General features: G+C 39.5%; 1 protein-coding gene across 1 annotated transcript in view; it reads right to left on the bottom strand.

Annotated features, from left to right (window-relative positions):
• Nucleotides 1-15,551, bottom strand: part of UBE2U (ubiquitin conjugating enzyme E2 U) — a 59,364-nt gene that overhangs the window by 30,634 nt on the left and 13,179 nt on the right. Inside the window, 3 exon segments of the mRNA XM_043575175.1 lie at nucleotides 1,949-2,037; nucleotides 11,338-11,386; nucleotides 15,219-15,339. Coding sequence (XP_043431110.1) covers nucleotides 1,949-2,037; nucleotides 11,338-11,386; nucleotides 15,219-15,339 — 259 coding nt within the window.

Genomic DNA, 15,551 nt, shown 5'->3' with positions numbered 1-15,551 from the left:
TTGTGTTTCTTAAAGCACCTTTAATCATTTTTCTTAACCACAAATCTAGGATAAGTGAGGAAGGTAATATGTGATCACAAAATAATAACTAACATCGTGAAAGAACATGTAATTTCTTAGAAGTTATTGATCTAATTTATCTTTTTAATATTTGTTAAGCTTAGTATTGTTTTGTTCTCTAATTTGTGTCTTAAAACTACACACTTTTTTTTTGGTGATATTTTGTTCTATTGAAACCAAATATGAGCCTATCACAATGGTGAGATGCAAGTCGATGAGACCACAATTAAGGCAGTGGTCATCAGGATGGAGTGGAAAGGGAAACATTTTTTTTTCTTTAGAGCGGGGGAAGAGGGTAGAGGGAGAGAGAGAGAGTATCTTAAGCAGGAGCCCTACATGGGGTTTGATCCCACAATCCTGGGATCATGACCCAAGCGGAAATCAACAGTCGGTCATTCAACCGACTGAGCCACCCAGGTGCCCTGAAGGAGGAACTTTCTTAATGTTGTAGGAGATAAAGTAAACAAGGCTTAATCTGGGAGACAGAGAGTTCTAGGAAATGTCTTTGATTCTGGTTTAGGCAAGTAAATGCAATAATGGTGATCTACCCCTAACCCAGAGGGAGGCTAAGTTTTGGGGCAAGATAATGAATTCGCTTTGGGATATCTTAAGTAGGAGATGCCTGTAACACATGTAGGTGGTATGTCCAATGCGCAGTTATAAATATGCATGCAGAATTCAGAAGAGGCGTTGGCTAGAAATGAGGCTTTGAGAATTATTGGCAGGTAGGCTAATGAAAACCATGGTGATAGCTGAGGTCTCTCAAAGAGAGTGGGCAGAGAGAACTGAATGAAGAAGATTTTGCTAGAGGTGCCTGGGTGACTCAGTCAGTTGAGTGTCTGACTCTTAACTTCCCATTGGGTCATGATCCCATGGTCGTGAGATCATACCCGCATTGGGCCCCATGTCGGGCTCCAAGCTGAGTGTAAAGCCTGCTTGGGATTCTCTTTCTCTTTTGTTCCCTCTCTGCCCCTCCCCCACTCACACGTGCTTTGTCTCTCTCTCTCTCTCTCTCTCTCTCTCTCTCTCTAATAAAAAAAAGTTTTTGCTAAAGAAAGAGGCAGGGGAGCACTGAGGAGGGGAGGAGACAAACCATGGATGATGGTGTCATCTAACTCAAGGAGGGCATAGCAAATGAGAGTACAAGTAAAGATAAAGACTAAAAGGTTGGGGCGCCTGGCTGGCTCGGTTGTTGCGACTCTTGATCTCAGGGTTGTGAGTTTGAGCACCACACTGGGCGAGGAGCCCACTTAAAATTAAAAAAGAAGGTTATCACTGAACCTGGGAGTTAGGATGTCATGGGTAACTTCAGAATGCATCATTTCAGCAGGACAGACTGGATAACCTACTTGGATCCAAATCATTAAACAGCACACAAAAGATTCAATTAAATAAGACCAGTAAGCTGTCTGGCTCTCCCCTTTTGCCTTTTTGGCTCCTAATGTATGATGGCAACAGGTGATTCGTCCCTAGGTTGATCACTGAAAGCCCTAGGCTCATATGTTTTCTTGTTGTCTTTCTACTTAATACTCTCTCTGGCTTTGAGGATAATTGTGTTTAGAATCAAAAAGGCTCCTCTTGCTATGAAGGCTTCTTTTTGGGGTGAAGGGAGTAAAGTAAGCCTCATGAGACTGAGGACTTCATCTTTTATTCCTCCAAATGTCTATCTTTCCTTCTGGCTTTTAAGAAGACTGCAGTCCAGGGCTCTGTACAAAAGAGGAACCAAATTAATAGATGTTGAATGATTCATATATAGAGGCAACAGAGAAGTTTATCACCTTCAGATTACAAATATATGTCAATTAGTCTTTGAAAGCAAGACAAGTTGAGAATAATTAAGAGATTAATATATACCAAAAGGACATAAGATAAGGCTAGATCACCTTACATGGACTTCTATAATACTCTGTGGCTTTGGATGTGGCTATTCCAGACCATGTCTTGTAGTAATCATTAAATGAGACTGCCTTAGTTGATCTGAAAATATACATAAAAATCAGGCAATGAGTATTTGCAAGTTTGCTTTTTAAAATTATTTTATCAGATTGGACAGTTTCAGATAACAATATCTTGCCATAAGACAGTAAACTCATTTGCAGTTTCTAATAAGTGATCTAACATTAATTTCTGCACTAACACATAAAAATCACAAAAAGAAAATCTTGCCAAACATATTTCAAAGATAAATGTAAAATGTGCATCCATGTGCATATTATAAAGAGGAAAATATAGGTTTAAGATATCTGCCTTTCATGACTAACATCAAAAAAAGAATTAAAAAAAATTTTTTTCAACATTTATTTATTTTTGGGACAGAGAGAGACAGAGCATGAACGGGGGAGGGGCAGAGAAAGAGGGAGACACAGAATCGGAAACAGGCTCCAGACTCTGGGCCATCAGCCCAGAGCCTGACACGGGGCTCGAACTCACGGACCGCGAGATCATGACCTGGCTGAAGTCGGACACCCAACCGACCGTGCCACCCAGGTGCCCCAAAAAAAGAATTTTAAGAAAAGCATCAGATTTGCATGTTTTCTCTTTCTTCAATAAACGGTTTTCTTAAATATCTATGCCAAATTTTAGAAAAATCACCTTTATTTCCCTTTTATAATGAGGAAAAATAAAACACCAGAATTGAGATCAGTTTAATTTTCACACAAAATCTGGCCATTTTCATAGAGGGGGGGAAAACCCAACTCTTTTCTAGTAATCTTGCCTGCACTTTTCCTTCCCTGTGCTAACATTACTTTATCCTAATGGTAGAGCAAAGATTGTTAGAAAATACTGAACAGGAACCGTGAAGCAGTCACTTAAATGACTACATTTCCAACCTTTTTTTATACCAACATTTTGACTGCAGAGATCCTCAACACTCTACAAACAAAACATGACTTTGGGATATTTTCAGATGTGTGAAATCACCAATTAACTAGCTTACATAGATGCTGCATCAGATATAAAAGACCTTATGTCTGTTTTCTTTGAAGTTCTTAGCTCTTCGGAAGAAGTGACTTTTCAGTTAGAACAAGTACACCAGCATTAATTTTCCTAGGTGAATTGTAGCTACCTTGAAGTAAATATCGGACTCAATTTTGAAATGGATGGTACAATAGCTAAATTGTTTAATGCGTTCATTTATTTAAGTGATAATTACAGACACATCATTTTAAGAGTAACATTTTTCAAATGCGTTATTGCTTTTGCAATCACACGTGAGTAGAAATCTGAAACTGGGTGAAGATAAATTAATCACCGCTATTATGGCTCCTAGAGCTGCGTGCGGAGCTTTACACCAGTAAACGACATATTAAACTAACATTAATTTTGCCAACGAAATGTTTCAGCATTTGGCAAGAGAGGTAACAAAATGAAAGGCTGCATTATATCTCCTGCATGAAGAAGCTGGTGATCAATTTGCTGTCACAGATCATTTAGCAGACAACAATGACCCAAGAGGAAGGAAACTGTCAACACACTGTCTCGTGAAAAAAAAATACACCATCTTTAGACACAATCGTCTCCATTGTTTTTTTGTCTGTTTGACGATGACCCATGACCCTCTCCCTTCCCAGTGGTGTCCTGTTCAATTTCAAACTGTTAGCCTTCAGGGGCTTTCTTTTCTTCCCCAGAATAATTTAAAATATTCCTCAAAAAAAGGTGTAACTTCAGTATAGTTTGAATACACAAAGCAGAATGTCTTAAACATTTGAGAAAATTTGCATTTCCAAGTCTGTAAAAGAAACAGCCCCTTAAAATAAGAGAACAGTAACTATTTTTATGGTAATTCAGATAAGCGACTAAGTTTACAGGGAATTATACAAACTACACGTGTTTATAATTTGAAACATGGACAGGAATTTACTGAGTATTATCATTGGCATTATGAATATGAAAAAGCAGGAGATATAATTTTAAACTGAACATTAGAGCCTATTAGCCTATTGGGAAAACAAGATATATACCCAAATTGGCAAATAGAATAGCTCTATGTTTAACACATAAAGTGTTACATCATTTAACAGAGACATTTGGAGATGACAATGACAGATAGTTCTTTGGCAGTGGCAGCAAGCTAAAAAGGTCGGAAGAGGGAGGTGTGACTTTGTCTCGGAGGCTTTAGGGAAGGAGTCACCTGGGATATGAACCTGGAAGAGATGGAAGCATTTTAGGCCAGGAGACGAGTATTAGCAATAGCTTGGAAGGGAAGGACCACAGTGTGTGCACGTGCACATGTGTACAGACCACGTTGAGGGAAGAGACAATAATGACAAGAGAACCGACCGTAGTGGAGAGTTCCAATTTCAGAGCAATTGGAATTGGACAAAATAGTTGAAAGTGGGCAATGCAGGGTCTTCAGATTTAGGCAGAGAATGGGTTAGAGTTGATTCAGTATTCTGATTTATTGGGTGATAGCAATCAGAAGTTCTTGAATAAGGCAAATAAATTATGGAACGAGTGTGTAAGTTTTTTCTGGCTTTAGTATGCAGGGTGGAGCATATAAGAGACCAAATGCAGGCAGACAAGCTAGGAAACAGATGCAGAAATTCAGGCAAGAAACGCAGAGCCAATAGAGGGTGGGAGCAGAGATTGCGAAAGGGAGGAGACGAACCTCTGACACAATAAATGAAATGACTGGACTGGTTTTCTGATAGGGTGTGTGAAAGGTGAAGGAATCTGGGGGTCAAATATTCTTCTAAAGGCCGGAAGACCATTTAGTTTTGCTATTAACAGAAGGCATCTACAGAGTCTGAAGTAAAATATGAGTTTAAACTTAAACATGGGTTTTAGGTGATGACCCTTAGGAGTGTGACTGAGAAATTGAGACTGGAAATAAAAGATTAGGGTCAAATCAACATAAAGGTTGATAAATGATGCCATTAGGGAAAACAAACATAGAAAGAGTAAGTAAGTGTTTAGAAAAGAAAGATCAGAAGCCAAATCAGAGGTAAGAGGAGCCAGTGAAGGAAACAAAAAGGATCATAAAGGGAAGAAGAGAGTCAAGGTAGTGTTACTTCATGGAAGCAATAACCCACCCATAACCCAAGCCTACTGACTAAAGCCCTACAAATCTCTGGATATTTAGTTATGTAGCATCATGATTAAGAGTACAGGCTCTGGAATCATCTGGCGTGTGTTAAAACACTCAGGTACTGCTACTTGTTAGCTGTGTGACTCCAGGCAGACAATAATTTCACTCCTGTTTCTTCATGTATAAAATTAACTTAGAACTTTCTCCAGTGGTTGTGGTGAGCATTCAGTGAAGTCTTCCATGGGAACAGCCAGGCAGGGAGTTTAGCATCCCTTAACCCTCAGTGTCAGCTACAGCTGCTTCTCTCCATTGCTCTGAATAAGTACCTCATCATTTCTCTTCTGCAAACTCTAAACAGCTTCCTAATTGTTTTTCTGTCTCTCCCTATTCCAGATTATCATGCATCTGCTTGCAAACCATGTTTGGTGACTTAATTCTACAGTATAAAGTCTAAACACTTTCAAATAGAACTCGAGGTGTGTTAGCATCTGGCTATTTCCAACCGTTTCTTCCACCATCATCTGCACGTACAGAGGCTCCGTCACATGGAACTTCCTGCTGATCCTGAGTTTGCCACATATTACATTTCTGTATGTGTGCAAGCAGTCCTATCTAAAGACTCGTTTGTCTCCTGTGCCTGTCCAACTCTTACTTACCAAGGTTCCAGTCCAATAAAAATAGCATGTATATGAAGGTTGTCACAGTGGACATTGTGGTCGCCTCTCCAACAGTAACTATTCCATTCCTCCCCCTCACGTACATGCCATTCAGCCTGACAGGACTGACCTCCACCCTGACTCTAAGTCAGGGCCTGATGGGTTTAAGGCTTTCTGACAATGGGAACTGTTTAGGGACAGGAACACGACCTAGAAAGATCCAGTCAGACTGAAATTTATTCTCACTTTCCAGTGAATTCTGATAACTGGCAGTGTCAATCCTCTTTGTTCTTCTTCAAGATTGTCTTGTTATCCTAAATCCTTCGCATTTTTAGATATACTTTAAAACCATCCTGTTAATTTCCAGGCGAAAAAAACTGCTGAGATTTTGACTGAGATTGAATTGAATCTATAGACTAATTTGGAAAGAACTGACATTGCAATAATATTCAGTCTCTCCCAACTCACAAACTTTGTATATCTATTTCTTTAGGTCTTTTAAAATTTCTCCCAGATACATTTTGTGGGTATTGGCATAGATGTCTTTTGTTATGTTTTGATGCTATTGTAATGGTATTTCTAACACTTCCATTTCTATGTATTGATTGCTAGTATATAAAAATATAGTTGCTTTTTTAAATGTTCATCTTCTATCCAGGGGCCTAGCTAAATTCACTTATTAATTTTCGAGCTTTGTATATTCATTTGGATTTTACTATTATATAATCCCATTATCTGTGAATAAAGATGGTTTACTTCCTCCTTTCCAAACTTTAGAACTTTTCTTCCTGGCTTCATTGCACTGGCTAGGATTTCTAGCACAGTGCTGAATAGAAGTGGTGATAATGGACATACTTGTCTCATTAAACTCAGGAGGAAATCATTCAACATTTCACATCTGAGTATGAGGTTTGCCATTGGATTTTTATAGATTTTCTTTACTGGAATAAGGAATTTCTTCTCTATTCCTACTTTGGTGAGAATTTTTATCATGAATGGGTGATAAATTTTAGCAAATACTTTTTCCTGATTCATTGAGATTATTTTATGTTTTTTTTCCTTTATTTGGTTAACTTCGTGAGTTACGCTGATTTAAAAATTTTAACCCAACCTGGCTTTCCTGAAATGAAGCCCTCTTAGTCATGATGTATTACCCCTTTTTATGTATCAGTGGATTCAATTTGCTAATATTTTGATTAGGCTTTATGCTTCTGTGTTTATGAGAGGTCATGGCCTATAATTTTTCTTTCGTGTAATAATCTCGGATTTTAGAATCAGACTTTGGAAGTTTGGAGCTATACCCATTTTCTCTATTTAGCAAAAAAAAAAATTGAATACTTTTCTTCAAAAACTTTTTTTTTTAATTTTGAAATACAGGCATACCTCGTTATATTGTGCTTTTCAGATACTGCAGTTTTTGCAAATGGAAGGTTTGTGTTAACGTTGTGTCAAGCAAATCTGTGCCAGTTTTCCAACAGCTTTTTTTCACTTCCTGTCTCTTTGTCACATTTTGGTAATTCTCACAATATTTCAAACTTTTCCATTATATTAGTTATGATGATCTGTGGCCAGTGATCTTTGATATTACCATGGTAATTATTTTGGGGTGCCATGAACCACACGTGTGCAGTATGGCAAACCTAATTAGTAGATGTGAGTGTTCTGGCTGCTCTACCCACTGGTCGTTCCCCTCTCTCTCCCTCTCCTCCAGTCTCCCTATTCTGTGACAGAACAATATTGGAATTAGTCCAACTAATAACCCTACGATGGTCTCAGCGTTCAAGTGTAAGGAAGAGAAGCAGAAGTTAGACATGACTAAGCTTAGGGAGAAGGCGTATCGAAAGCTGAGACAGGCTGAAAACTAGGCTTCTTGAACCAAACAGCCAAGTCGTGAACGCAAAGGAGAAGCTCTTGAAGGAAATTAAAAGTGTTACTCCACTGAACACAGGAATGATAGAAAGCAAAACAGCCTTAATGTGGATATGGAGAAAATCTGCATGGTCTGGATAGAAGATCTCCCCGACCACAACATTCCCTTAAGACAAAGACCAGTCCAGAGCACGGCGCTAACTCTCTTCATTCCGCGAGGGCTGAGAGAGGTGAAGAAGCTGCCAAAGACAAGTCTGAAGTTGGCAGAGGCTGGTTCAGGGGTTTAAGGAACGAAGCTGTCTCTGTAACATAAAGAAGCAAGGTGAAGCTGCAAGTGCTGATGTACACACTGCAGCAAGTTCTCCAGAAGGTTTAGCTCAGATACTAACATATGTGATAGTTCATAACCCATCCTTCGCATCCTTTTAATGTTAGTAAGTAAAAGTCTGCAGAATCATGTCCAAAAAGACACTTCTATTTTCTTGATATCTAGCAACCAATCCCCTTCTCCCTCACAACTTCTAGTTTTGTACCTCACGTCCTGATACACTTTGGTTGCCCCTGGCATCTGGATTCATTTTTACTTTTTATTCTGGATGTCAAATTACTTTCCCTTGGGTCGGGTGGTGGAGAAATATGCTCTCTCACACTTCCATGCTTCTGAATGCATTATTCCCTCTGCCTGAATGTCCTTCTCCTCTTGTCTGTAGGTGAATTCCTATTCTCCCTTTAGAAATCACCTCAGGCATCATCTTCTCCTGGAAGCTGGTCTTTATATGCCCCTCCTCCCACTCTGGCAGTCCAAGCTTTAGGAAGATATTTCTTCCTCTATGCTCCTCCAACATCTAGATCTCATCTCTGTAATAGGGCTTACTATATTGTAAGTATTAATGTAATAAAACAATTAATAGGTATGGCCCAATGGAATGTTAGATTGCATTTAACAGAGGTAGCACCAGTGAGAGGTGACTTGGTGAAAAAAATATAAGCCTCTAAAGGAGGGCTTTAAAAAAAAGCTACAGGAGAAGAATTTTCTACTCAATATGACTCATTTTAAATATGATTCCCTCTGACTTCAGCATTCCCCCCAGCCGCAATCCTGGTATTAGTCCTGTGGCCTTCCAACTACATCTTTTGGTAGAAGTTGCTCCCTATATGGTCCTATAGGATGGACAGTCAGGCACACTCCCCGCACTATCTTCTCTTCAGAGGAGAACTTCCAATCCTAGACTATAAATCATGTGAGACCAAAGATTATATATTATTCAGATGTGTGTCCCCAGTATGGGAGCACAGTGTCTATTACAGAGCAAATGCTTAGTGAATATATTTTAAATAAAGAGTAAGTAGCTGTTCTCCCAGAAGCCGCCCTATATCTTGTTAAGTGGCATCCTACAGCCCATGTGCAAACTTCCCAGGTGATAAGCACAAGCCTAAACCATTTTTAATTACGGAACATCAACTGGATTCCCCTGACTATATTCTACTCAACTGACTAGACTTTACCTATGTTTTGCTTTATCTTTTGGAAACAGTGTCTTAACTGTCTGGCTAGACCTCTGGAATTCATTTCTGTAGTCAGGTTAATACTTTTAGCTCATAAAGTAGAGTAAAGTCCTAGCATATGGTGCTAGACAGACAATGCTAAGAGCAGCATCTCTTTTGGAATAACTTCTGTGAGACCTCATTGTACAAGTCTACATAAAAACTAAAAACAAGGGGCACCTGGGTGGCTCAGTCAGTTGAGCATCCGACATCGGCTCAGGTCATGATCTCGTGGTTCACGAGTTTGAGCCCCGCATCGAGCTCTGCACTGATAGCTCAGAGCCTCGAGCCTGCTTCAGATTCTGTGTCTCCCTCTCTCTCTGTCCCTCCCATGCTCATGCTCTCTCTCTCAAAAACAAACAAACAAACAAACAAACAAACAAACAAACATTTAAAACATTTTAAAAATTAAAAGCTAGACATAACTGAGCTTTGTCCCATAACAAATGTACCAGGGGTAAACATTTGGAGCCACAGATATATAATAAGTTGCAGCCTCCTATATACTAGGAGTGTAGAGTATCATTGAAATATAGATTATATTGCTTCAATTGAGTCCTAGAGATTTCTCTAGAGATTGCAGGCTAGCACTATGGGAACACCACAGATAAGACCTGATTCTGGCTTCATTTATTCTGGGTTTCATTCAGAGGACCAGCCAACGCTGAGACCACAGAAGTTCTTCTGGCCTCCATTTCGCTGCCTTATTAGTAAATGCTGGCACCGTACTTTTATGCACTGCAAATGATTATACCACAAATAGAAAGAGCTTTGTAAAATCCCAGGGACATTCATGTTTTAGAGGAGATAAAACAGTGTTGGCACATTCAACAACTATTTACCACAGGTCCATTTTGTGCCAAGAAGGTAAGTTGCTTCTTTCCATTTGATAAGTTTAAGGGGCAGTGATGTCCTTTACTGAATGCCAACAGGGTGCACTATTTATTAGATTGTACTTGCCTTCTTGAAACTTTCCAAGACTTTCACCAACCGAAGCCACCTGAATTACCTAACTTGCTCATCTTTTATATAGGGCCAGTCAAGAAAGCATAAGCTGAAGCAAGTCATTTCAACACTAGTTAACTGTCTTCTATATCTGACTGACTACAAAATTAAGGCTGATGGAAATGCTCAAGAAACTAAATACTGCAGAACTATAAATGAGAACATTGTCCTGTACCTTGTTCAGGTGTTCATGGCTAAACTGTTGCCACATTTTCATGTTATCTCCTAAAAGGTACAATGGATTCATCCCTAACTCTCACCATTTTCCTCTGGGACCTTATATTTCCCTAATTGCTTGGCTTTTTATGATGTGTAAATGGTTTGTGCTCATTATATTGATAACATGTTTTTTCTTTATCTGCAATAAAAAATGAAAATTAAAGGAAGAGGCAAGTTCATATAATTACATTAAATTTTAATTCAATAGTCTACAAAGAATTCAATCACTTTTCCACATTCTTCCCAAAAACAACATTAAGAAAAAAGCATTGTAAGAGGAAAAGAGATCTACTTCCTTTTCTAGGTTAAAAAGCGAAAATTTGGAGCACCTGGATGACTCAGCCAGTTAAGTGTCTGTCTCTCGATTTCAGCTCAGGATATGATCTCATGGTTTGTGAGATGGAGTCCTGTGTCTGACAGCACAGAGCCTGCTTGGGATTCTCTCTCCCTCTCTGTCTACCCCTCCCCTGCTTGTGCTCTCTTTCTCTCTCTCTCAAAATAAATAAACTGTAAGTAAGTAAGTAAGTAAATAAATAAATAAAGTAAAAATTCAATTATGATAAAAAAATATAAACCGTTTAAATCAATAGTCCTTTTAGTAAATAAATTGAGGTCATGAGTTCGAGCACCATGTTGGGTGTAGAGATTAAAGAGAAAGAGAGAGGAAAGAATGAAAGAAGGAAGGAAGGAAAAAAGGAAGGAATTGACATAGAATATATAAAGAAAAACTTACCTGGGGCACATATGTGGTTCAGTTGGTTAAGCATCCAACTCTTGATTTAGGCTCAAGTCACAATCTCAGAGTCATGAGTTTGAGCCCCATATCAGGCTCTGCACCGACAGCCTGCTTGGGATTCTCTCTCTCCCTCTCTCTCTGCCCCTCCCCCACTTACACGTGCGTGTGTGCTCTCTCAAAATAAATAAACATTTTTTTTTTAAAAAAGAAAAACTTACCTGATAAATTTATCTGGATCTTTAAGTGACTCAGGCCTGTCATCTCTCACTGTAAAGAAAAATATGAAAGGAATCTGGTTGACTTAGAAGAAGGAATAAATGGTTTTATGTACACTCTTTCCAAACCCTCAATAAAATAGTAATAAAAGAATAAAACTAAAGTATAAAACCTCAAGGAGAGCAACAGAAAAACAGGCAGAAAATCATCAAGGTGAAAGATGTTAAGTGGTAACTGTCTTAGCCAAAAAATTGAAATCAAAATGACATGATGAGGGGACACCAATAAAAAGCATGTGAATTTACACTTCAGAACCTGGGAAACAATTTAGGAATTGGAGATGCCAGATGCCTCTGACTATGTAATTTGTTGCGCAAACCAGAGCACAGAGTAAAGGGGGGTGTTAGAAATAATTATAGCAGGACTGTCCCAGGCAGTCTGGTGTACACGAACACCCTCGTTACCAGTAAGAGAGACAGGGTCCAGTCCCAAAGAAGATGGCAGGATTTGGCAAGGTCATTGGGACCTCCATCATCTGGGTTTGAGCTCACAGCTTAGTGTGTTCTTGTCAATACGCCAAGGCAGAGACCTGAGACCTAGCTGTTCAGGCTAGACAAACATCACGTTATGGAAAGTTTGGGGAATGAGAGGCATTTGCATGTCTGCATACCAAATACCAGGCTTAGGCTTAGGCTTAGGCTTAGGCTAATGAAATTAATTCCAGACCACTGATTATGAGGGAGAAGTCCCCATGTATTTAAGGTATGTACCAGCCCGAGGCAGGGCCAAGCCTTCAGATTCTGGACCATAGTGGCTACAACCTAGTAGGCCTGTGGAAGGCAGAACTGATTGCAGCTACTTCGGTTTTTTGGAACAACAGAGAGGAAATTGCCCTTTTCTCTATGAAAGCCCTTCAAATATTTGAAAACAGCTTTTACAGCTGCCTTTTATCATTTCTTCCATTAGCTAAACATACACAGTTTCTTCAGCTCAGGGAATGTGATGCTCCAGATTGAGCATGCTGGTAACTCCAGATGTCATCTCTGGTGGCCCTGCACACCAGAGTAGGGTAGGATTTTCATACAACAGGTACCTGATGGAAAGGCACTTTCTATATCTTAAGTTTGTGATCAAATAAATTCCCCAAGAAGTTTTTCAGGGAGTTCTGCTGCCAAGTCAGCTCTCTCTTATTCTTTCCTGGGGAGTTTTAATGCTCTGATCCCAAATGAATGACTTTATGCTCATCCTATTAAATTTGGAGGCACAAGGGAAGGGGAACGCCTCGGTTGAAGGTCTGACCTCTGCAGCTTGCTTTCTGTGGCCTAGGGCCAACCACTTCACCAATGACCCTCAGCTTCCTCACTGAGGAAGAGGCTGAGCATCAGATGAATAAATGTGTGTGAAAGCATTTTGTAAACTATGAAGTAAAATCAGGATCTAAGTTTACATGCAGTTTTTCATTCATTCATTCTACAAGTTTTTATTCAATACCTACCAACAGACAGTACACTGGGTACTGAGGGTGTAGTTCTAGCCTATAATCAATGCCTCCAGAGAGGATACAATTTGCTGCCTCTTGAGTTTCTCTTTTATACAATTAACTATCTGTTCTAGTTTTGGGTTATCTAAAACTATGGTAATTCCTTTTAAGCATTTTCTAGCTCTCCTTATTAATCTTTTGAACTATATGAAAGATGACTCTTGAAGTATTCTAGTGAGATATTTTTTTCAAGTTGTTACAAGTAGTGGCACCTGGGTGGCTCAGTCCGTTGAGTGTCTGACTTCGGCTCAGGTCATGGTCTCATGGCTCATGAGTATGAGCCCTGTATCAGGCTCTGTCTCTCCCTCTCTCTCAAAAATAAATAAACATTAAAAATTTTTTTTCTAAAGTGTTACAAGTAATTTATTCTCACTGGATGAAGTTTTTCACAGAAATCCATAGTTTGATACTCTCTAATTTAGAACAAGTTTTCTGCTACTTCTCCCCTGCCTCCCACCCCCTTAGCAGCTGTCTCTGCTGTATCATGGACACTCTTGCCCTTGGAAGCTGCAGGAAGTCAGTCTCTTTATGGAACCCTAGGCCACCACTCATAGTCTGGCTGAGGTGGCAAGCAAGCTGACAACTATTTACTGTCTTGGATTTCCACATATTTCACCAACATAACTAAAGAATATGGTGAAAACCTGCCAAAGTTCTATTTGCTCTGTTGCTCCTGTGCAGGGAGATTTAGCAACTGGGGCAGCTTTTCTGTCTGACTTTATGGCACAGCTGGAGAACCAAAAGGAGTGAAGGATGGCATCTACTAGACAGGAGGACAAAAGGAAGGACTCTAAAGTTTTTTTTTTCTCATCCTTCCTTTTTGCAGGGTAAACCCAAAATCTATTGCACAGAATCATTTGCTATAGAAAATCCTTTAAAACCAGTTTTTAGGGGCGCCTGGGTGGCGCAGTCGGTTAAGCGTCCGACTTCAGCCAGGTCACGATCTCGCGGTCCGGGAGTTCGAGCCCCGCATCAGGCTCTGGGCTGATGGCTCAGAGCCTGGAGCCTGTTTCCGATTCTGTGTCTCCCTCTCTCTCTGACCCTCCCCCGTTCATGCTCTGTCTCTCTCTGTCCCAAAAATAAATAAACGTTGGAAAAAAAATTAAAAAAAAAAACATTAAAAATAAAACCAGTTTTTAAATTTCCATTTACTAGACTGTGGACATAGCTTTGTTATAGAATCTTTGTCTATAATGATGGTACTGTAGGGCTCAATGAACGGTTAAGTGATATAAATTGTTTATTCATTCATTCCACAAATAGTAACTGAGTGTAGAGGATACAGTTGTGGAGGCTATAGTATTCCAGTGGGCCAGAAATGTGGCCAGAGTGAAGCGATCAGACTCCTCTGTGTACAAACCAGTTTCAGAACTGTCAGGGATTGGTTGAGGGACTCCATGACTATCATGACGTGTTTGAAGATACTGAAAAAGATGCCTGTCATCACTGCTTGATTTGCACCAGACCCAGAAGTCCTATGGAGGAGCACTTGAACTTGGTCACAATTGTACAGACCTAGCTAATGGACTGGCAAGCCCTACAAAGGGAAGGGAAAAAGAAGCAGGGAACATCTGAACAAAAAAGTACAGAGAGCTCAGTTTGAGAGAGTGAGTCTGAACAGCAAGGCTTGCTGTTGGGGAGGTAATACCAGCTATGACACATGGCTGCCGTGTGCCGCTAGAAGGGGAAGGGGCAGGACGTAGAGGAAAGAACTGTCCCTAGGGGCCTAACCCTCATTTGTGGCAAACCTCCCTGGTCATAAGAAGCCAACAGCATTACTCTGCTAACACAGAAACAGTGAAGACGATGGGGGTAAGTCATGAAGAGGTCACACATCACTGGTCAATAGAGCAGAAAGATTCAAGAGCTTCAGGTGTCATTTCCACATGGACTCTTAGAAGGAATACGTTGAGGAAGAACTCTTCAGAACAAAAAGCTAAACATATTGCTTGCTAATCAAGAGGAAAGGAGTTCCAGATCAGTAAGATCTGGGGTATTGCAGATGAAATCTGGGAAATATCCATTATAGATCAAAGAGTTAAAATCAGATGTCATGTCTTTGTGATGGGTAAATAATTTTCAGTCAGTACCATCCATCCTTATGACCATAACATTTAAAAATACTAAGCTTATGATTGCTGATAACCTTTAAAGAACAACTTTTGACTGGCTTTTTGATGACTGAGTAGCTTGACAAAGCAGTACAGTAGGAGAGATCTTAGTATGATTTCATTACTGAAAATGGACACAAAAAACATTCCCTCATGTAACAGTTATTTGCTAGGTCATTCATTTGCATAAATGTATAATTAATAATTGGCAAAAACAGTAGGCACTTCTTACATTGTGATGGTTGGTTGAAAAATCTTAGAACTATTTGTTTGTACAGAGATTCATCTTTAATCAGCATTTGGGCTGCTTCCAAATTCACTGGATTTTCTAGCACTGGATTCGAAAGCATAACCTACAGGAAAAAAACAGAAAAATTACAGTTTTTAAAGTAAACTTTTTTGTTAGAGCAAAAAGACAAGCAAACACATACAAGAATAACAGCATTTATTAAATGTCTACTATGCCTCCATCTGGAGACAGATATGAAGACAAATGACACATGGTCCCTACTCTCAAGAAACTCTTGATCTACCTTAGTTTTATACTGTACATTCATGAGCCAAA

The sequence above is a fragment of the Prionailurus bengalensis genome, chromosome C1 (genome assembly GCF_016509475.1).
Source record: "Prionailurus bengalensis isolate Pbe53 chromosome C1, Fcat_Pben_1.1_paternal_pri, whole genome shotgun sequence".
Taxonomy (NCBI): Eukaryota; Metazoa; Chordata; class Mammalia; order Carnivora; family Felidae; genus Prionailurus; species Prionailurus bengalensis.
The sequence above is the reverse complement of the archived record's forward strand: the minus strand, read 5'-3'. Positions and strand labels throughout refer to the sequence as shown.